The sequence below is a fragment of the Delphinus delphis genome, chromosome 3 (genome assembly GCF_949987515.2).
Source record: "Delphinus delphis chromosome 3, mDelDel1.2, whole genome shotgun sequence".
NCBI classification, from domain to species: Eukaryota; Metazoa; Chordata; class Mammalia; order Artiodactyla; family Delphinidae; genus Delphinus; species Delphinus delphis.
Window position 1 is genome coordinate 11,114,813 of NC_082685.1, and position 23,512 is coordinate 11,138,324.

At 53.1% G+C, this 23,512-nt stretch overlaps 1 protein-coding gene across 5 annotated transcripts in view; it reads right to left on the reverse strand.

The window, feature by feature from the left end:
* NFIX (nuclear factor I X) overlaps nucleotides 1-23,512 on the reverse strand; it is a 96,243-nt gene that overhangs the window by 61,776 nt on the left and 10,955 nt on the right. For 4 of the 5 annotated variants that reach the window (XM_060007892.2, XM_060007895.2, XM_060007894.2 and 1 more), the window contains exon 2: nucleotides 5,699-6,230. In XM_060007892.2, the coding sequence (XP_059863875.1) occupies nucleotides 5,699-6,230 (532 nt within the window). Of the gene's footprint in view, nucleotides 1-5,698; nucleotides 6,231-7,233; nucleotides 7,829-23,512 lie in introns of those variants that run through there. The other variant, XM_060007893.1, reaches the window with a different exon arrangement.

A 23,512-nucleotide genomic window follows, 5' to 3' on the forward strand; every position in this document is an offset into this window, starting at 1 on the left:
CTCCTAGGTCCCCTCATGGGGACCTATTCATGGGCAGAACTCTGCCAGCTCAAAGCTCAGACAAAGGTAGTTCTTTTTTTCCTTGAGCTACAGCTTCCAACTCAACCATGAGAGTGAGCACTCCACCAAGATGCCCTGCACATCACAGCCAGTGCGGACCCCTGACTGGCTGGACAGACAAGCTACAGACAAAGGGGATGAGAGCAGATGGTCAAGGGAGTCCCAGAATGAGACCAGCCCAAGGAGTGGGTCTGAGTATTTCTGAGCTCCTCTTTTGGGTCATGCCCCCTCCAGAGCCAGCCTGAGCCACATCACCCTTTTACACCACCCAGAACCAGGCACCCCACGTCACATTAACAGAGCAAATGTAGCCTGGACAGACCTCTCGGATATGTGACCTGGGCAGTCACACAGACCCTGTGCTTGGTTTAATGATCCAACTGTTGTCTCGCTGTAATTCCTCATCATTTTGAACTAGGAACCCCTCATTTTCGTTTTGCACTGGGCCCTGAAAATTATGTAGCTGGAAGGCCCAGCAAATCGTGTAGCTACCATGGGATCAGATCAAACTTGGACTTTCCTTGTTCAATACAGAACGCTCCGGTTTAAGAGGGCCTCCAGAGGGTGATGACCAAAATGGCAAGTGCGCAAGGAGCCGTATCAAATGTGGGAGGCGTGAGAGCCTGGCAGCGTTTGGCCTGGAGAACGGACAGCTTCCTGGGAAGAGGGGTGGAAAGGAACCATGAGCCCTGTCTTCAGCACTTGAAACGCTGCTATGTTACAGAAAAATTAACTGTCACTTAGTTCATCCCTTAAGGCAGAAATAGTACCAACAGGTAAAGGTGACAGGGAGACATCCTTGGGCTCACGGAATCATAACAATTGGAATTGCAGCAGCTGCCGTCCACTGCTTTTCTGCTGTGTGCCAGTATCTTCACATATTAGCTGGTTTAATCCCTTTAACCAACTTCTGAATTAGTTGAACAGAAGACTCTTACAACGACCAAAGCTCACCCTCGAACAACAGTGGCACCTCTTCTGGGTTGCTCTGAAAGGCATCTAACCCTACATTGGTATATCTTGCTAATTTTAGGAATCTGGTAACTAGGCCCTGCAGTCTTCAACAGCCCTGGCACCAGATGGCGCTGCCTCAAAAACGCAGACCAGTGGCATTTCTGGGCCTAGAAAAAAGAGGCACGGGTGAAGTGGTACAGGGGCCTCAGGAGGAGTTAGGCCTCCGGAGATGGTGGCTGGTATGCCTGTGGCCACCCCCGTGCACTCACCCAGAGCCACCAGATGGGCCAGGCATCCAGCAAAGGCTTGGGGGACCTCACTGGCATCAGCCACATCCTGGCAGGACTGACGTGGCGAAGCAATGCCTTCCACTGCTGAGGAAGGACGCAGACGTGGAGCCCTCCCTTGGACCAGAAAACCAGTGCTCACCGCAAAGCCCCAAGTCCTGAAGCAGACAGAGAAAACCGTGAAGCTCTTATACTGAGAAGGGCAACCTTGCACTTGAAAAAGTTCACTTAGACAGATCCTGAGGTGCTAATCCATTTCCTGCGACAGGTGAAGGCCCAGCTATCCCCGGACCTGGAGGTGAGGAGGGAGGCGGAATCTCCTTTCAGAGCGGCACACTGAAGAACGCAGGGGAACACAGCCTGCAGAGTCCAAACAGGGAAACCCTACCGGATAAACCATCAGGTTCCTTCCACAACAACAACCCAGAAACTGCCAGGAAAGAAACCAAGATGAAAGAGGAGGAGGAGGACCACCTAGAGATTATAAGACTTCAAAGATAGAGCAACCCACTGCAATGCATGGACCCGAGTGGGATCCTGATCTAGACAAACAAAATTAGGAGATAATTAGGGAAATGTGAACACTGACCAGCTATCCGACCATAGTAAAGAAATCATTTTAGGTGTGACAGTGATATTGCGGTTACGTTTTTCAAGAGTCCTTATCATTAGAGACATGTACAGAAATATTTACAAATGAAAAGCTATGATGCCTGGGTTTTCTCCTAGACAGCCCAGTGTAAAGCTGGGCAGCAGGGGGCTGTGGATGAATTGAGACTGGCCATAAGTCGGCCCTGGTGATGGGGGTTCCTTCTATGTGTAAATTTCTCTGGAATGAAAAAGCGGAGATAAAGAAAAGAATACCTGGACTTCATGGACCTCCACGGTGGGCCTGTTGGAGGGATCTGATGGGGAGAAGCTGACATTTCCATCCAGTAGAGCATCTTATTACTTTCAGATTGTTTTTCTTTCCTAGGACCGAGGCCTAGGTTAAGGAAGGTCTGAAGATGCCAGTTTACCTTCAGACTCCCGCAGAAGCACTGGAGATAGTCTAGTTGTGCTTCCAGGCCAGTTCAGCCATCCTTCCTCACACAAGCATCCTTCCTCCTGGCCCCAGGCTCCCCTCTGTCTCCAGCCACTGCCCTGGGACACCCCCTTTGGATGGAAGGACATCGGCAGGAATGTACTACCTTCTCCCCGTGGCAGTGCTCTCTGATCCTGCTCTGCCTCAACATCCCCTCCTAAATGGAACAGACACACAGCGACATTCCTTCCCAGCAAGAAGGCCACCCTCGTGAAGGGTGCAAAACACTCTGGGTGGCCTTTTAGGGCCGCGTATTCTGGGAGTGGAGCTCCTGACGTCACACACACACACACACACACACACACACACACACACACACGTCCTTTAGTCCCTCTCAACCATGCCACCTCCTAAAGCTTCATGTGGGACAAAAAAAAAGCATCCACAAGGGCCATGGATGACAGATGACAATGGTGCCTGGAGGCGAAGCCATGCCCCCATGCTTACCATCATGTCAAGTTTGCTTGTCATCAAACCTGGCACCACCAGCTCAGCCCAGATCAGGTTCTTCAGCCCAGTTTGAAAGGAAGGAAAGCATTTCTTTTAGAATTCAACCTACCTCTTGTCTGAGCCCTTGCCAGCCCAGCTCCCAACCCCAGTTTATACTGGAAGGAAGGAACAAGTGGCACCCTACTGAGTATGTCTTTGCGTGGACATGGAGAAGGAACGTCGTGCTATTGGACTGACACTGTTTGGGGGCTCAGCCAGAAGAAGACATTTTCTAGCAAACTGGAGTGGCTTAGAGAGAAAGCCATGCCCACTCCACGCCATCTCGAGGCCACTTACCCAAGGGCCACTGGTAGCCCATGCCTCACCAACTCACCCCCACTCCTTCAGTAAGGCACCCTTGAATTAAAGCAATTTCAGCAACAAAAATCCTACCTTCCCTGAAACTATCTGGAGTCCAGGGACTTGAATTATAGACAAATTATAAGAAAACATCCTCAGTTCTCCACTCAGCTTTTGTCAAGGAACTCGGCCTCAGCTGGGACAGAGGTGGCCATGGCTGCATGCAATGGGGCATGAATTTACTCATATTCCTGGGCAAATCATCTCATTATGGCTAGGGGGCAAGTGGGGGCGCCTCCCTTCTCCTGACACCTGCCTGGTCAGTCCAGGACCCAGGTGGCTGGTCAGGAAATGGTCTCCATCACACATACTTCATCCTACCTCAGCCCCATGCTGGCAGCAGTCAAAACTTTGGCCTAAAATAAGAGAAGCCAGGGAAACAGCTCAGCTACAGGGATCCAGCTACAGAGCAAGGTAGGAGGAAGCCGGCTCAAAAGGAAGATGAGTATTAATTTCATCTTAGAGGCCCTAGTTCCAAAATCGGAAGGTGCGGAATCCCCTCTCGGAGGAGCTGACAGACACAAGCTCAAGGGTCCAAGTCTGCCCCAAGCCACTTCCAATACCACCAGGCACACACCCTCCCCACTCTGATTTGCCGAGTAGACAGAGAATCAGGGAATAACTTTTAATTTTTTCTTTGGTCTCTTTTCCAGAAAGAAAAAGGATGAACGAGGAAGAGGACCGGCAGTTGGTCATTCTTCGTGAGTGGGCCATGACAGTCACACAGGGCCAGGTACAGGCCTAGAAAGATCCATGGAGGGAGGGACAACAGGAGTTGGGGGGGGGGGTATCCACTGCCTCCAACCAACTACCAAAGCCACCTCTCAGAATGAGAGAATGAGCTAGAAGAGAGGCCTCAAATACCACCTTTTCCTCCCCAGAGTTCTCCAACAGATAAACTCTCAGTGCTAATCCCAGTCGAGGTTCCACTGCTGATGCAATGCTGAAAGTGCCCAAAATTTCCTTTCTGGATTAAGTCATACCTCTCCTCCCAACATCCCAAACAGGCAAGGGGGTAACCACAGCAGAAAAGTGAGTTGCTTTTCTTTTTTGTGAATGAACAGGAAGGAAGATACACACACACACACACACACACACACACACACACACACACACATATTTGCGGGAAAGAACATTCACTAGAGTTGAAGTTAAGCCACATTCTCTTACATTCGCATGAAGAGAGAAAGAAAGGGGGAAAAAAGGGGGGGAAATACTGGAATGGTGGAAAGGAAAAAAAAAAAAAACACAGAGAGAGAGAAAGGTTTGGTAGCCCTCTCATTACAAGTTGGTTGGGCATAATGTAAACACACTTCTGCCTTGCTTAATCACAGAGTGCCGCCCGTTTAGGTTTCAAAGGCGGCAGTAAATTGGGCGTAGCTGAGTGGAGGCTAAAAATTAACCAGCCATCTCTGTTTCAATTTGTAAGAAAACAAAAGCGGAAAGAAATTATAAAAAGGGAAAGGGTAGGGGGGAAAAAAAAAGGAACAGAGGAGGAGAACTGAACCACACAACCCAAAATGCAGGGTGAAATTGGAAAAGCAAAGAGGAGAGCTGGAACTACTTGGAACACAAAAGGAAAAGGAGATTTTACAGAGTTTTGATTGCTTGTTTGTTTCTTTAAGACCTTCCACAGCAATGCCCACTCCCTGGCGTGCCTATGCTGGGGAGAGCCTCTCTGCCCCCCAGCAGAGGTATGGGGGCTGCGGGCATCCATCCGGGGGTCTCGCCACTTCAGCTGAAAAGCGAAGGGGAAGGGACAGTGAAGGGCAAGAGCTCGAGGAATCTCGTGCTCATTTTCACTCTCTGTGAAATTGAATGACTTTTCTCCTCTCCGTCAGCCAAATCCCAGGCGAAACAGCTCCCGCCTGGGCATCTGGGCCTCAGAAGCTGCCCGCCTCTGCCTTCTTTCCTCTTTTCTATTCATTCTGTCTCATATCCGGGGGTTTTACACGCCCCTCTCTCCACCGAACTGCTGCCCACCCTGCTTGTGCCAAATCTGGCGTTTCCCCAGGACTTGAGGGGACGCTGCAGGAAAACCAGTACCTGCCCCCCAATACTTCTTCTCATTTTAAATCAGAGCAAGGAGTGATTTTTTTTTTGTTTTTTTTTTGGTGGTAGTGGTGTTCATCACAAACTCTCACCATCCTGGATAATTCTGGGGCATCCTGGCCCCAGTCCTAGGACCTGCAGCATCTTTTGGGTAAGATGAGTCCTCCAAAGACGGAGGGGCACGACAATCAGTAACACACGGCAAATGAGCAAAGGAGGAAGAATGGAGAGAGTGGAGGGAAACAGAAGGGAAAAGGGAACATCAAACGTGCTTCAGGCCTCAGCAGGACGGACGCACCAGTTAGGCCCATCGCGTCTATGCATGTATCGTTTGGAAAGAAGAATCAACAGAACAAATGCCAACCAGTAAAATAAAATGGGGTGGGCAAAAGGGGGATTGAGAGCAACCTACCCGGAGTGTGGACAAAGTAAGCCAGATAAAGATCCAGTTCTTTGATTGTGACTCCAATGTGATGTGGCTGCACGCACAGGCCGGGGTTCGAGCACTGGGGCGACTTGTAGAGCCGCTCCCCGTCAGTACTTTCCAGGGGGATCCCCTTAAACAAAATCACCATGACCAGGTCCAGCCGCCACACCTTGTCGGCCTGGCGAAGGCAGTCAATCCGCCGGATCTTGCCCTTCTGGTCGGGGTTGGAGAGCACACAGCAGGGGGGCTTCTTGCCCGTGATGGTCAGCACAAAGTCCTCTCGGAACTCGGGCCGGATGTCTTTGCGCAGCTTGGCCAGCAGCCGGGATGCCCACTTCTGCTTGATCTCGGGCTTCTCGCCCAGCAACTCGTCCTTCACCGCCCGCTCCTCGTCCTTCGACATCCGCTTCTCGTGCTTCTTGAAGTACTTGCGCTTCCGCGCCTGCAGGTTGAACCAGGTGTAGGAGAAGGCGCGGACGTGAGGCAGCAGCGCCTCGATGAACGGGTGGAACTCATCCTGCAGGCGGCAAGCCGGGAGCATGCGGGGCGAGGGAAGACAGGAGGAGGGGAAGACGGGGTGAGGGGGAAAGAGAAAAGGAGAAAAGAAGCGTTAGAAGGGGGGCACAAGAAAAATCGCCTTCTCCTCCTCCGCCCCCCGCACAATTTTCTCTTGCGATTGTTCTAGGAAAGTGTGGTCTGGAGCTGCCACCAGCCTAGCCAGCCGCTTGCTCCCATCTCAGCCTCAGCAGCCAGACAGAGACACCCAGAGCCTGAGCACACACCTATTCTCTCTCTCTCTCTCTCTCTCTCTCTCACTCACTCACACACACGCGCGCACAGACAACGTTGCCGTCCACACACACACGCTGCTGGTATCCCCGCCAGGCTCTGTCGCGCCCATGACATCTCCATGTTCTATCGCAGCCTCGAACTCGTCTCAGCTCGCCCCAGCACAGTGTCCAGTCTGCACAAATGCCCGTGGACGCACACGCAGGGCATGCGGGGGCCACCTCACGCCCGGACACCGGTAGGTTTTTGGCCACCCCCAAGAAGAGAGAACATGACATCCACGAGCCAGCGAGCGAGGAAACGGCTTTGGCTTCCCCCTCCCCAGGCTGTTTTCATTCTCTTTTCTCCTGCTCCGATTGGAACATCCACCCCAGCATTTTAAAAATCAGATCTAAACCCTAAATATGTGATTTCAGCTTTGTTATCAACACCAATACTAATGTTAATCTCAGTAATAAGGAAGAAAACGCTCCTTGTTAACACAAATAAGGTGGTGGTATCAATCAACCACATTAGGGTTAAAAGCTACACGGGGCATCCTGCGCCCCATCCCCACTGACCCCTTCACCCTCCTTCCCACTCAGTCAGGTGACAGAGGGCCGGGCTCTCGGTTTTTGGTTTTTTTTCTTTCTTCTTCTTTTTTTTTTTTTTTGCTTGTTTGCTTGTTTGAAGTTTAAATAATAATTGATTTCTGTTTACAAAAATAAAACTGGAAAAAATTAAATAATTACCATTGATCTGAAGCACCCGGCAAAGCCCAACGCCCGATTCTGAGCTTCTGGACTCAACAGAGTTGTGAGTTGGGGGCGGGTGGGGGGAGGGGGGAGGGGGAGGAGCAGGGGAGGAAGGTAAATGTTTTAAAGGGGGTTATTATTGGTGTTCTGGGGAATAGGGGCCGGGCTTGGGTGGATTCTCAAACCCTTCCCCCTCCTCCCCCCCACCCATGCTCCACTGCACAGAAGGGGGAAATTAATATTTTTTTTAAAGGAGCAAAAAGAAAGAAAGGTCAGGGATAGCAAGCAGAGAGAGGGAGCGAGTTGGTTACCACACACGCCAGGTAAACAAAAGCCAACAAAAAAATTTTTTTCAGTTTCACCCCCTGTGCATCACCTTCCAGTTAAAAATAAATAAATAAATAAATAAATAAAATAAAAATATGCAAAATTTAAAAGTCAAAACCTACCTCCCACCCGCCCCCCCAACACACAACACGCCCTACCCCACCCCTGTGCAAAACAAAAACAAAAACAAAAACCAGGAGGGGGAAAAGCGGCAGCTGAAGAAAAAGGCTTTCGGCTTTGGCAGCGGCACAGGGGTATAAACTTCGAGCTGCCTCCCTCCGCCTCTGAGCCTGATCGCAGGCAAAGGGGGAGCTCGCAGATTCCCGGGGAAGAGGACGAGTTCGGACCGGCTGCAGATCGTCGCTGGCAGAAGCGTGCAAAAGAGGGAGGGAGCAAGGGAGGGAGGGAGGGAAGGAGAGAGAGGGAGAGAGAGAGAGAGGACGTGGATGGGATGGGGCTGTGTGTGTGTGTGTTGTGTGTGTGTTTGTGTGTGTATGTATGTGCGCTGGTTGGGTTTTGGATTTTTTTTTTTTTTTTGCTTCTTTTCTCTCTCTCAAACTCCCTCTCTCTCTCCCCTTTCATGCTCAATCCCCATCCATTTGCTTGTGCCAAAGCCAGTAAAAAAAAAGGGGGGGGAGGAAGGGGGGAGGGAGAGAGAGAAGGATCCACCTATTTGGCAATGAGACATCCTCGAGCAGCCAATGGCTGCGTCCAAGGGGAGGAGGGAACCGGGCAAGCCGAGAGGGTGGGGAGAGCCCCCGGCAGTTGGAGACCAAAAACAATTTGCCCAATCGACAAGTTCACGTCTAATGAACAAGCAAAGTCCAGCAGTTATGAATTTTTCATTCCAGGCTCCCACTCGGGTCCATTTGGCAGCGGCCACCCAGCAAATCTGAAGGGGGTGAGGGGGACTGGGGCTGAGGAAGACACAGAATTTTTTTTTTTTTAAGCCAGAAAAATAAATAAATAAAGGCCTGACTCCGGGCAGGCTGTCGGGCGGGAGGGAGCCCCAGAAGGCCTTGGGGAAAGCAGCTGCGCCTTCTTCTCTGTGTTTTGGTTTCAGTCTCTTTCTCTAAGGCCCGCACACTCTTTTTCTGGTTCTATTTCTTTTTTTGTTTATGGGACGCACAGGGGCGAGTGGAAGTTTTCCTCCCTGGCCATACACACAAGCCTGCCTGCCGTGCTATGAATAGAAAGAGAAGAAGAAAGAGAGCTCGGAAAGTGTCGATGCCAGCAGCACTTCCAGGGCAGGGACCTGGCGCCCAGGGTGTAGCCACCCTTTCCCCCGGTCTGGCTGCTGCTCACAGGAGCACTCCCAGACGAGGGAGGCAGGCCCCCCCAGCACCTCACAGCCTCCCTCTCCCCAGCCCCCAGCGAGCTCAGTGCCTCCCTCGGCGGCGGCCCACACCCAGCCACGCACGCTCCATTAGCAGTGAAGAGGGATGCCAACGCAATGCAGCTCTGCTCGAGAAACTGCAACAGTTTATTAAAATAGCCTCCTGTCACAGCACTCCACTGACAAGCACTACACGCAGCCACAAACACAACAGCCAACCCCGGGAGGAAGTGACAAAGGCACGGAGATGGACACTACTTCCAAACACAGGGTCCTGCCTGTGCACGACCACCACCACCACCACCACCACCACCACCACCTCCTCCTGAACTCTTGATTCTTTGCTTTCTCCAGCTCTGCCCTCTCCACTTGGTCTGTGTTTAGTGTTTCTTGGTTGGAGGAGAGGGAACACTCACCTACCTGTGCCCCGTTCAATTCAGACTAAAGGGCCCAAACCATATGGAGGAAGGTGCAAGAGCGTGAAATAAGAGCCCTAAAGGAAAGGAAGAGAGCTAATAAAGGAAACAGAAAGCAGGAAAGAGCTCTATCAGGAAACGTGAGACAACCTTGGGGAAACCGAGTCACCAGGAAGAGCTCCCCAGGGGAACCCCTGCTCTGGACCTTCCACCCAGACAGGAAAGGTGAACATGGGGGAGAGAAGCCAGGAGTGTGGAAGCCTCCACTGGGTCCTCTCCGGTAGGGGCCCTTGAGCAGCCATGCTTTAGGCCTTTGAGAAGCAGTAAGGAGGGGACAGTTATTAAAGAAATGGAAGAGCAGAGGAGGACATGAACACAGACAGGGAGAGACTGGTCCTACTCAGAACCCAGTCCCTACAGCTGCCCTCTCCCCAGGTGGGGCTCAGCCCTCAGCTGGCAACAGAAAGGTCACTGCTCACTCTCGCCCCTTTCTTCCCCATCTGAAACCCTGTGCTCGGTGGCCTTTACGCTCAGCGGAAAGGTTCGAGGAAGAGGGCCCCGGGTGTGACCAAACAAAACATGCAGCCCTGGGCTGGCGCTGGACCCAGACAACAGGAACAGTGCCGCTCAGCACCTGGGACCCCAGTCCAGGCCCTGACTGGCCTGACTGGCCGAGAGAAACAGTTAGAGGCGAGAGAGCAAGAGGCAGGTGTCACTGCAAGACAGGCCTCTTAGGGTGGTGTTCAATAATTAACATCACGTTAATAACCAGCTTGGGTCCAATTAGTCAAGGATATTAGCTGAGTAACATAAGGTACCAAACGCTGTCTCTCTCCACCTTGAGAGAAGCAATGTTACTTTCTAAAGATGAGACGAAACAAACAAAAAAATGTAATAAAGATGAGATGGTAGAAACTACAAGTGAGTTTATATTTGGCACGGGGGTGTGTTTTTCTGGTATTTTGATTCATACTAAATATTAGACACCAAACAGAAAACAGCCAGCGTGAGCCTCCTAGAGAAGTCTACCATGTTCCATCTCACAGACCACCATGCCGGGTGCTAAACATGGGTCGATTCTGAATCCGGTGGTGCAACTGGGTAGGTGGCAAGGGAGATGGTGGATGCAAGGATCCACTTGTAAGTTAGGGAAACAGGACAAGATCCATGATTCACTCCTGGATGAAGGGAGAGGTCAAAGGTCGATGGAGTGGTGGAGAGACTGCACATAAAAGTGGCCCAGGAGGACCAATGGAGTGTCTCCATGGAGCCGCAGGGACCCACTGCACCCCCTCAATTCTCCCTTAACAGGAAGAGCAACAGGCACTTCCCAGGGGAGGAACAGGGAAGGAGAACAATCATCAATTGTCCTTCACCTGCCAGTGGCCTGTAACCTTGAAGGTGGGCTGAGAGGATTCCCAGGCAGCGCTCTCCCCTCACCCTGCTCCCGCAGAGGCATCTGGCTCTGGGGGGGGGGGGGTGGGGGAGGCCTGCCTGGGTGAGCAGCCAGGGTATTTCTAATGACTGGGTCTCTCTCCCTCCTGTGGGGCACACAGAGAAGAATCGCTCAGGTTCCAATAGAAACACTTGGCGAACCCGACCCCTACAGCCCCCTCCTCCTGAATGCCACTGATGGCGGCTTTCGGTCCTGGACACGCCCCTCAGAAACCCCAGACAAAAGGGGACTGTCCCCCTTTTGTTAAGAGAGTAGAGGCTCCTGTTGGAAGATTACCTGTCCCAGTCTCGGTCTTGGCTAGGAACTCAGATACTCTGCACCCTGCACCCCGATCAGAGCCAAGGCAAAAAAAAAAAAACCTCTGAGGATTCAAGGCTTCTCCAGGGCTGAGCCACCTGAAAATGTAAGGGCTCAGGGGATGGAGGGAGCAAGGGGACAGGCAAGCCTTGGAGGAGAAGGAGAGGGGAGGGGAGAAAGGGAATGAGAGAAAAAACGGAGGGGTAAGGAAGCCAGTGATGCTGGTGACAGTAGTGAGCAAAAAAGAAAAAGACAACAAAGAGGAAAAATTAAGGAAAAGCAGGGAAATTTGAGGGGAAAGGTATTTTCCCTCATTTAACAGAAAAATCCCAGAAGCCAGAGATTTGACTTTTAAAATTCACATGGGCTTGTAGTTTGTGGAGAGGAATTTTTCTGCCTTTGTGAGAGAAAGACCTCTCTCATTACTGTCACGTATATAGAATTTGATTTTTTTTTAAAACAACAACAGTTTTCACTGAAACATTTCTGAAATACCCATGCTGGTTTCAGCCATCACTAGGAAAAATGTGCCTCCAAAAGAAAAAGAATGAGCAGGCCGTAGGAAGAGGAGGAACAGGGGGAGGGGGAAAGAAGGAGAGAAGGAAGCCCAATCCTGAGAGAGCAAGACAAGCTGGGCCCAAAACTGCAAAGAGAGAGAAGGACAGAGATGGAGGGAAAGAAGACGCAGCTGAAAAGGGAAAATGAGCAAGGAGAAAAGATAAGGACTCTAGGACAGGGGGAAGAAGAAGAAGAATGAGAAAGAGAAGCAGAAGGGGAAGAAAAGAAAAGAAAAACTAGCTAAAGTGACTGCTTCTAGCTTGAGAAAGTTAAATGTGTCGTTTTCCAAAAATCCACAAAAGAAATGAGGCCTTCTGGATTATTTAAGGGAAAACAGGGAAATGTGTACAGAATCTCACTCATATACACAGTATTCAAAAATATTCAAGGAAACAAAATAATTTTCCCAGCCTGAGACGGGTTTTGCAACTGGCCTATACCTGCCAATAGTAAAACATCTAGAAGCACAAGAAGTTGTATCTTTAAAAACAGGGCCACTATTTGGAGGTCACTTTATCTTTAAAAAAAAAAAAATCCTATTTGTCCACATCCTGCTTGCTTTAAGGCTCAGATTTATTCTTTCAGACCCTGGACACATGCTAGTTTTATATATGTCCGTGTTAATTTGGATAACTGTACACAGTGCAAATAACTGACAAAAACCTACATAGGAATTACCAGATATATCAGGATCCATTTTACTACTGCATATCTGCAGCCTGGGTGAAAAAAGATGCAGGAAATTTTAAAAGGCCACAAATAGAGCCCTGATTAGCCTGTCCAATTCCCGGGATTTTATAATTGAGCGTTGGCCTGAACCGAAAAGAAGCCAACTTCGTACCCCTGAGATCTTCCATCTTGTCCCAAAGAAGAAGGGATACAAGAAAGCAGTGGCCCGACTCCCGGACAGAAATGGAAAGAGAACCCGTAGGCAGCAAAAGGAAGGGGCCGGCTGCTTATCTGAGAGGTGGGTGGGGCCTCCCCTCCCTGGGTGGTGGGGGGGGCGGGCAGGCAGGAAGGGGCTCTGCAGCCACAGTAAAATCATCCAAGAGTCTGGAACCGCCAAGCATGGAAACCAGAATATGCACATTGCGAGGAGGCTCGGAGAATTTGGACAAAGCGGGTTTTTGGCTGACTTGGGCCTGTTTTTCTCTGCCCAGGAATGGCGGACCGGACGGGGGTTTTCTAGCATCCTCAGCTTGCTGAATGGATTTGCCCTGCACCCCTTGCTGGGTCTAGGATGAGGCCTGCCTCAGAACCAGGCTGCACACTCCTATAAACCAACACCCACCCCCTTCCCTTCCTTTTCTCCTCCTGACTACAAACCGGGAGCGGTGGCCTGGGATCGGGCCAACAGGCAGCCTCATTCTGGCTCCGAACACTACCCTGCTCCAGGCACATCTCCCCTCTCCCTCCTGGCACTGAATAAAATCGGGCAGGAATAGAGGTATTGGGGGAAGACGATCTATTCTCTCTAGTGCAACTGGAAATTGTTTACTTTCATCCTCTACAGAGTATGGGAAACAAAACCCTAGTCTTTAATTCACTATTTTGCTTGAAACTTTCTTGTGTCACCAAATAAAAGTAAAAGCCGGGAAAGTCAGAGCCCGGTCGTCCATTCAGGGAGCTCTGTGAGGACGGGACCCTCCGAAGGTCAGAATGAACCAACGCACAGGACAGATGACAGTCAAGGGCTTCAAGGGGCAAGGGCAGTGCGAAGCCTGAGCCTCACCCACCAGGTCGGTCTGGAAAGTGTCACTCCATCGTGGTCAAGGGTCCGGGAAGAAGGAAGAACCCCACAAGCCAACTTCACAACTTTCTCTAAAGAAAAACTGACAAAACGCATGGTAAGGGGAGACTAGCAGGTGAAGATGAGGTCTGTGCCCAGCGCATTGAGAAAATATCTGGAGGGCAAGAGAGGAGGCCAGAGCAAACAACAAAATGTTGAAAACTCTCGCCCAAGGCCCGGCTGCCAACTACTGACCCCAGAAAATGCTTGGGGATCCTCCAGGGAAGATGGTCCTCTCCCCTCTCCCCACCACTCGCCCTGCACTTTGGAGACAATTCCTGTGGCCTTCCCAAGTCCTCTTCATGAGCTCCAAGAGTTCCGTCAGGATGTTTTGACACCCCCTTGCTTTGCCAGGTCTATTCCCCCTGCCACAGGAGAGAAGGGCCAGGGCAAGAGGAGAGTTTCTCTGAGCTCCGGGTGCCCTCTGCCTGGTCTGCACTCCCCTAGACCCAGAGAGAACCTCTTTCTTGCAGTTGCTGTGGCAACAGGCAGTGCCCAGAGCCTGGGGCAGAGAGCCGGTGGCCAGGATGGGAAGAGCCCGAGGTTTTCACTGCTCGAGGGCTCAGGGGAGCTGGATGGGCCCTGTCCAAGCAAGCGGCTTCCCCCAAATGTACAGTTTTAGGAGTTGGAAGGAAGACATTTTTCAATCCCTCAAAATGTATTGTTCTCCCCAACTATTTTATTATCAGGATCATTGCCAAGGAAACCCGAGAATCCTTATCCCCCCGGTGTCTAGCCCCTTCAGAGGCTGGCACCAGGGTGCCCAGAGCTTAGGACCATGCCCACCCCTCGGCCACAATCCGTCCCTCACTGGCTCCCTTTCTTTCTTACCCTCTCTCCCCCTCTGTGTCCTCCAGCTCCAACACAAACTGTTTGCATGGGAAGTCTCCCTCTATGACCCGATTCAGCACACACAAGAGAAAACTGTGGGCGACAGACCCAACGTCCTAACGAACTTGAGTTAATTAATGCTAAGGAAGAAAAGAGGCGCCCTCGCTCTGTTGAATCACGGTTCACTAGCCCTTTCAGTTTGCTGTGGGTGGAGGAAAAAAAAAAAGAGGCTTTTTGGTTCAAATATTTTTGGGGGGCGAAGGGAAAACAAAAACACCGCAGAAGGGCCGTGGAGGGCGAAGCTGTCAGTACCTGCCCAAAGGAGCAGAGGCAAGAGCGGCCAAGCGTTCTCCCTCAAGCTTCTGGCCTGAATGGTGCTGGAAAGGCCAAGAAGGGGAAAGAAAAGGAAGGGGATTATCAACTGATTGCGGGCCTGTTCAAATAAATCGCTCCAAAAAATTATACTGTCAGACTGTAAGATACATACATATACATACACTTTTTTTTTAAAAGCCCAAACCCAACAATTTGATTTCGTCAGAGCCGTGAAAATGTTTTAACAGTGCAGAAAACCGAAGTACGAATGGCACAAGTACAAAAAATTTAAGTGTGCAGAAAAAAAAGAAGAGGTGGTAATGGGGAGGGGGAGAACAGCTGCAATTTTGCTTTCCAGATGTTGAGAGCAAAATGTAATTGGCATGTAACTTCTTCCTTACCAATTTCTATCCTTTGGTCCTGAGATGTTAAAATCCTACAGCTAAACCTAAGTCTGCAGGTGGTTTCCAGGCACTCCGCACATGTGGAGGAAGGAAGCCTCATGGGCCACATGCCTGAGAGGTTTTTTATCAGCCCACTAATTTTTACAAGCCCTCCCACCATTCCTTAGTGGAGAGGCCTGAGCAAAGCAGGCTGGAGAACTTTCTTATTTAAATAATAATAATGATTATTATTATTTTGTAACCCTCGGCCTTTACTTTTGAGGCTGTGCCTTCCTTTTTAAAAAATAAACTTTTTAACTGAAGTGTGGCACACAGAAAGAAGGCACACAGTTCTAAGTCTTCCACTCGATACATTGTCACAAAGTGAACACACCTGTGTACCTCCACCCAGATTAAGAAATAGAACATTTTCAGCACTGCTCAAGGCGCCTTGAGTGTTTCAACTACAGAGTCCTCATAATTCATATGCCTTAGAAATAGCTCCTGCCCGCACCAGCAGCCTCAAAATTGAGCACCTATGTATACACGCACGTTACAGAGCCAAGTGCACTACTCATGTGACCACAAAAATTCATAGTGAAAAGAAGCCGCTTGAATCCTCACTGCTGCAGACGGGTTTCTGCGCCTCTGTCTGTCTGTCCGTCTCTCTCTGTGCTTGCCCAACTCTGATCCCATCAACAGGGCAACCAACTATGCAGCGGGGTTAGTGGACAAGCAGGGCAAGTGTGGGAGACAAACTGGGCCCACCGAGCTGAAAGCTGACGGACGGGAGTAAGCAGGCAGGGACTGGGGGGCCCTGATATTAGGTGGTCATGAGGGAAAAGTGGCTCTGCAGAGGCAGGGGTTCCTGAAGAGTGAATGAGCACGCAACAGGACAGGCTCCCCTCGTCCCTGTCCAAAAGAGCCTTGCAGGGAGAGGAAGGGAGTAGCAGTGGCAGAAGGGGGCCTAGAGAGTGAGGGGGTCCTGGGGTGGAGCTGCCGCGGGAAGGGAGGCCCAACTCTGCTGCATCTGCCTCCCTCTTTCCCTGGCTCCAGCCCCAGCTGGCTCCCCCCTCACTTTCACTCGCACTAAATTTACTTTAAAATTTTAAAATTAAATTTTAAAAAAAGCAGGAAAGAGAAAGCACTGAAGGCAAAATACCTCCCACAATATCTTTCCAAGGGGAGAAAAAAGTTTCTGCTTATGTAAAAAAAAAAAAAAAAAAAATGCAAGGGATCGCTGAAAAGTCTAAGCACCGAATAACAAGGTAAATAAAACAGGAACCCTTTTAATTAAAAACACCTGAAGCAAATAAATAACTCCCTTTGCAATGCGAAGCCACTGCTCAGCCACTGGTGCCTGGGGCACAAGCCCCTACCCCCAATTTCTTGCCCTCTTTCCCCTTTCTTTTCTCACAGGAGCTGCGTCTTCCCCAAGCACCACCAAAGCCTCTTTTTCCTTCAAGCCCGTCCACCCCACACCTGGGGGAATGACCAGGACAGTGGCTCGGCCTCCCACCAGCCTGAAGCAAACCTCTGCAGCCCTGATGAAATGTTTCTTCTTCTGTTCCTACATCTCCCTAGGCTGTGCCCACCACTGGCCCTGGACCCTGCTCTCCTGCCCCAAATCTAGGCCCTGTGGGTAGTGGCACCATCCTGGGGCTGGATGCCAGCCCCAGCCCAAGTAGACAGCTCTCTCCCCTACCAAGGGCACGGGGCTGCCAGGGCAGGCTCTCGAGGACCGAATTTTCTCTTCCTATTGCATATGAGGCTGGGAAGAAAGAACTGTTCGGCTTAATTTAAAATATGACAAGGGATCTGAGCTCTCTGAGGCTTCAATCTTTAGAAATACTGGATTACTTGATCCTTTTTTTTGGCGGGGGGGGGGCGTGCAGGGTAGGCGGCGAGACTGTGCATCTGAGACCCCACACCCGCCAGCCACCGGGTTTGACTCTCCCACCAGCCGGCCGCCAGGGAAACGCGCCCTCGGCTGGCACGGGGGTACCAGAGCCCGGCTCCTTTCTTCCTTCCTTTCTTTCTTTCTTTTTTAAATCGCTCTAGCGAAAACCAGGCAGTGGGTCAGGGCCCAGAGGCAGGGGAGGGAAGAAGAGAGGGTTGTCTCTGAAAGAGGGGGGAAAAAAGGAAAGCGAGCCTCCAACTCCGGGAGAAGAACGGCCGCCGCGGCAAGTTTCCCGGCTTGTGCCAGTTTGGGGATTTGCGAATCAAACCGGAGCGGAGGGAAGGCGATTGAGAAATAAAGCCCGCATTAAAACTAACTAGCTTTGCCTAAAAGTGCGCTTTCCACCCTTAAATAAGACAATACCGAGGGGAGAGGAGAGACGAATTATTTCTCACTCTTTAATTATTCCAATGCTTAGCATTATTAAAAAAAAAACCGCACACATTAGCCAATGATATATTCTAACCCTCAACAAAGCTGGTATTTTTCTCTGATTACAGACTTTGCGGTGGCAAACCCGGGCTCCGACGACAGAGGCAGTGCAGAAGCGCGCTCCTAAATGAGACACAATTTTATTAAAATCATAATAATTCCTCGTATTTCTATAGCGCCTTTTCACGGGCAGAGATCCCAGGTGCCCCATGCCGGTTCTACCAGGGAACCGGCGACCAAAAGCTCAGTCGCCAAGCAGGCGAGGCTCGAGCTCCACGGACAGCCGACATGTATTTCTTCCTTTCTCTTTTTTTAAATGCCTGTTTCCATTAAACAGCCTCTGTCTCACGTTAAAAAAAAAAAAAAAAGTACAAAAACTCCTTACAATTTTTAAAATAATTTTTTTAAAGAAGAGGGAAAAGATGACCCGAAAAATAAAAGGGGGGGAAAAAGGGGAGCTAAGTGTGGTCTGGGAGCCTGAGGGGAGTGGATGCGACTGGGATGGGGCGCCTCCCATCCCATCGAGGGTGCCGAGCGCCGTGTCAACCGCTGCCCCGGGTCACCTCCCCAGTCGCAGCTGGAGCGGGCTGAGTCATCCGCACGTGGAAAAGGAAAAGGACCTAACACCATCAAAGCGCCCTTAAGTAATTCGGGCGATGAGAAGTCGGGTTTATGACTGGCTTCCGAGGGGCAGATCGGGAGGCCCCTGAGTGCTTTCTCTGAACGCCCGGGGGCTGCTCGAGCTCCGGGGGTAGACTGGGGGGGACGCCTTCCGGACACTAGCTTCCCTCTCGAACAGGTTAAGTCGGATCCACTCGGCGCACACGTTCTTTTTCCACTTTTCCATCCTCTCCCCCGGCCTGCCCAGAAGTGCTGCAAAATGGCTGGAAGCAATGGGTGGAGAGGCCTTAGCGCCCCAAATTCAAGAAGTCAGCGCCGAGGGAAGGCGGTGTCGATCAGAGGATATCTGAGGGGGAAATTTTTTATAAAGGTTCTTAGAAGCTGCGCAACTCCCGCGGCCTGAGGGCGGAAAAGAGGGAAAGGGAAAGCGCATTTTCTAACACTTAGTCACATTTCTTCCCTGTGCTCGCTGGAGGCCAAACGCCCCCAAACCCAGCCAACCCTTGAAACAAACAAAATGCTCCCCTGGTAAATTTCCCCGCCCTTATTCACACACAAAAAAAGAGGCGACTTGGGGAGAAATGGGGAGGCTCTTCCGAGGCTAGGGGTCTGGAGGCTGAGACGCGTACGAGGGATTCTCTCCGTAAGGACGCCCCAAAGTTGCCCTCAAGATTCTGGGGCAGTTAAGCTCAAAAAGTCCCTCAAGCAACCAAAGAACAGGAATCATTAACATCGCATTCTCCCCAAAGCCCTCTCGTTATCCCCTGTCGGGTATCAAGATGGCACAGGAGGAGGGACAATGAGGAAACGGCGGCCCGGAACCTCACGTCGCGCGCCTGGTGAAGGGACCGAACCCGCCTCGAGGCCAAAACGCCGCCATTTGAGCCCCTTCTGGCGCAGGCCTCTGGTGCTGCAAATGGCGAATGTCCCAGAACGCGAACCAGGCCGGCCCTCGACGCCCGCACCGGGTTACTTTCTGCGGGGTCGCGGGGAGGGGTTGGGCCGCAACGGGGCTAGAGGGAGCCGCGCCTGCGCAGTGCGGGGTCCGAAAGGCCGCCACAGACCCCCTCGGGGTCTAGTTGGCATCATTCTGGTGCTTCTGGCTGCGAACGCAAACGGCCTCGCCTGTCGCCGCTGCTCCTTCACACCCATTCCCGGTTTCCCCTCACCTGCCCACGGGGGCAGTGGTCCTCACTCCTCATTCAACGCCTGGAGCCGTTCCGCCTGCCGAGCGACACAACCTTGTGCCACAGGCGCTTTCCACATCCGGGGCTTCAACGCACCACTTCCCGCCTTTTCGCCTCGGCGCACGCGCACGCCCGACTTTAAGCGCTGGCCCTCAAACGCCCTCGGGTCCCGGCCGTCCGCACCTTGGAGGGCTATGCTGTCCCCTTCTACCCTGTGGTGCGCGTTGCAGGTGACAACGACAGTCAGCACCCAAGTTCCGCGCGTGGAAAACACCCAGCCCTCCCCTTGCCTGAGCCCAGGGGAGGCCTCGCCACGACCCTCACCCACCTATGTTGCCCCCCAAGCCAAGCGTGAGCCAATTGCAGCGGGTCGGGGAAATGTCACGCACTTAAAGAATACCCCGGAGGTGACAATGAAAGGAGTCGCAGGAGGCGGGAGCCTGGCGAGGGGCATACGCTGGGGCTAGCACACGGGCACCGGGCACCCGCTGCACGGCTCTGCCGGAATTTCCACAAACACACGCGGACTGGGGGGCTTCAGGGCGACGTGGGGGACGGTCTGGATCCTCCCCTCGGGGCGCTCTGGAGAAGGCACGGAAGTTGATCTTTCTTCGGCGGGCGGGGGCATCCGGAGCGCTTTAGTTGGGCAGTGGGGCCGTCTAGGGAGTCGTGGGACGCCCTCCCCCCACCTCCGTTCAGCGAGGCGCTTCTATTTTAAGACATCTCCCATCCCTCCAAAACCCACCCACACTCGCTCCTGAGGTCCACGGTGCTCACAGGGAACCCGCCTCCAAGCCCCGGGCGCACCTGAGGGAAAGTCCAGGAGGGCTGGTAGCGCGCGGCCTGAGCTGCCAAGCTGGACTCAGGGGGACAAATGGAAGTTTCGCCCGAGAAGTGGGGGGGGGGGCATTAAATGGCCTCTTTGTGGAGAGGAATTGCAGGCCGTCACTCAGGATTAATTTAAGCAGCAACAGCAAACACACCAAAAAGCAATGTCTGGCCACCAGCACCCACCCCCGCGATTGTGTTTCGGGGAGGGCTTGGGGATTCGGTGATGTAGCTCGGCCTTTCGTGGGAAGGGGGTCCCTAGCCTTTAAGAACGAGAGGCGTCCACAGTGGGAAGGGGGGAGGCTGCTCCTGCCTCGCCCCACGTCCCTGCTTGGAGAAATGGGGTTTTTTGCAGGTTTGGGAAGAAGCCGAATAGGGATGGTAAAACCCAAGTATAAACGTGGAGCGGGAATGGGGGGAGGTTCTTACATATAAGAAATGTATATAAAGGTACACATTTCCAATATAAATATAGCACATGCAGGGGCGCCACTGGGCAACAGTTCTGGGGCGTCTCACCTGCGCCCCAGGGACATTTGGGGAGGCGGGTGTTCTAAGACAGATGGGGGCGGTGGGAATTAGGCCTCCGATTCCCAGTCCCCTCCCCCAAAACCTGAATGCGGTTTTGCAGCCAGGTGCCCTGGGCGGCCTGGCAGGTGTGCAGCTCACGTGAAATACACGCGTGTGCAGACTGGGGAGGTGTGTGCCCGCGTGGGCCTGGAGCCACGTGCGTGGGCACCGGCAGTTCCTGCAGGCTCACCTAAGCCCGGGACCCCCGTGGGGACGCAGGGCAGTACCAGCGCTCAGAACCTCGGTGAGGATGCAAGCAAGAGCGCATGGGTGTGTGTGTTGTGTGTGTGTGTGTGTGTATGTGTGTGCGCGCGCCCGCGCGCCGCGACCCCATCTGAGGTTGGGAAAGGGTATTATTTATGGGGGGGGTGTGCTCCCAGCAGTCCCATTGGGGCGTGAGGCCCGTGTATGCGTATAAGCTGGCGGTGCCTGGGATCCCGGTCGGGGGCGCCTGGCTAGGGCACACTGGCGACCGGGGTCTGAGCCCCTGTGCAGGAGCGTGCTTACGTGCAGTGCGTGCGCGCGGCCGAGTGTCCGCTGGGGCTTTGGACCTGGGATTGCGCCCGCCCGGGTGCCCCGTCGGGGCCGATGCGCCGGGGTGTGCGCATGTGCTTGCCCTAAGGGTAGCCACGTGCGCCGGGGCCGCCGTCGCCGCCACGCCGAGCCAGGATTTGGCCCCTGAGCGGGCCAGGGGGCAGGGCCCGCCGCCGCCCGGCGGGTCTCAGCGGGATGTCGTTGGAGCGGTGTTGGTTTTGGCCGTGGCAGCGCTAATGGGGGAAGCCCCGGGGAGCGGGGCGGGGGTGGGGTGGGGGTGGTGGAACAAAGAAGGGGAAAGCGAGCTGCAGAGGAGGAGGAAGCGCCCTGGAATGCGGAGGGCCCTGGGGAGTAGGGGTACAGGGCAGCCCGAGTCTCCCGGGCATGGCTTGGGCCGAGGGACTTGCCTGGCAGCCTACGGCTTGCCACTCCCACCCCCAACTGTGGATGGAGACAGAGGTTTTGAAGACCCAGGACTTCTCTGCCTTCCAGAACCCTGGCCCCAGCCAAAGGCTCCGACATATGGAATCCAGCAGAACCGCAGGCTGCAGCCACCGCGGTCCAAAAGGAGCAAAGTAACATTTGGGCTGGAGGGCATGGCTCACACTTCCTCAGGTGAAGGCAGACAGCGTGAGCCCTCTTACGCAAGGGGCCAGGAGGCCCCTTCCCCTGTTTCCTGGCTGGGCTGCTTAGAACCTCAGTTTTTCCCATCTGGGGAATGGGAAGGGAACTCCCATGGTGGGGGGTTAGAAGGGGGAGTCTCAGATGGATAGGAGTGGGTTGAAAAGCAGTGAGATCTGTTTAAATGTCGCTTGCCCCTGGGGGCCTGGCTGAGTAATTCCTGCCACCCCACTTCTAGCCTCATGACCTTGGCACGTGACCTTCCGGCCTGTTTCCTCATCTGTAAAACAGGTTACTCATACCTGCCTTATGCTGAGAGGGTTACAGGAGGTCACGTGCACCCGCCCACCCACTGCCCAGGCATAATTGCTCGGGAGTTGGTAGCTGTTATTTTTATTGTGAGGAGTCTATGGCTGTGACAAGCTGTGACGCTTGGTGTGATCGCGTGAGGCTGGCTGTGTGTGTGACTGTGCCGCTGTGTGTGTGTGCGTGTGTGTGACAGGTTGTGTGTGAGACTGTGCGTGGACGACAGATTGTGCCGGTGTGCGGCGGTGCCTGTGACAGGCTGTCACTGCGCGACAGACTGCGGGTGGCGGGGTGTTGCGGGTACCGACTGTGAGTGGAGATGAAGCGGTGTGTGGGGCTGGGACCAGGGGACCCCCATAAACCTATCTCAGTGAGGGTCTGGCTGACAGTGAGATGGGGAGGCTCTCAGGGCCTGGGGGCGGGTCAGTCCGGTGTCCTGTCCAGCCTTGGGCTTTCTATTGTCCAGCGGGATCCCATCTGCTTACAAACCTCAGGAGGGGATGGTTCAGAGGGACCCTGTGAAGGATCTTCCCCCTCCCACATTGTGTCAGCTCAGATGCCCACCCCCCAGCTTCTTGCCTGAGTTTGGGGAACTCCAGGAGGCTCATCAGGGACCTCAGGGCATGGAGGACCCCAGGCCTGTCTGGCTTCGGTGAGGAAAAACACACCCCAAGCCTGTTTCCCACGATTTCCCTGAGCTCCAGGCCTGGGCAGGGCTGGTGGAGACCCAGAGAAGGAGGGATTTAGGGAAAGATCAAGAAAAGCCAGGAGAGAAATGGAGGGAGCGGGGAGAAAAACAGAGACCTCCCTGGGAACTGGCAAACCTAGAGTTGCTGGAGGTCGGGGTCTCCAGTCAGGGTGGACACCCATCAGGTTTGCAGAAATGCCAGATGACACCTATGAGCACTGCTCGTAGCCCACGCCTCACGCTCAGACCCTGCTATTAGGGACTCACTCCTCCCTTCAATGATTCCAACCCAGGCACTCTTCTCATCAGTGTGGGATTCTGCTTCTCACACCCTCTGGGCCCAGCGCCTCCTTCTACAGTTGGAGAAACTGAGGCTGAGAAAGGGGAAGGGACCCATCTGAGCACCCACTCACGCCCACGAGACCTGAGAATGCAGGACTCCAGGCTTCGTGGCCATGCACTCTCCCAGTGTGGAAAAACCTCACCAGCTGGAAAAACCCCAGGGCCTGTGGGCTGGGGGCAGCACACTCCAAACCCTCCCCTCCCCTCTGGGTGTGTCAGTATGTGTGTGTTGCGTGTGTTATCAGTGAGCGCTATGGTCCTTGCCTGTCATGTGTCTGGTGTCGCAAGCTACGGCATGATGTGTGTGTCCCTCTGCCGGTGCGGGCCTCTGTGTGTCTATGTGTCCGTTCAGGGCCAGCCCCTGCCAGAGAGAGGGGAGAAGCGTCGAAGCACCCCCCCACCCCCACCCCACCCCCCCGAAAGTGTGTCTTTGATACTTGCAGCCTCGGCAGCGAAAAACAAGTTTCCACAGGGCCGCC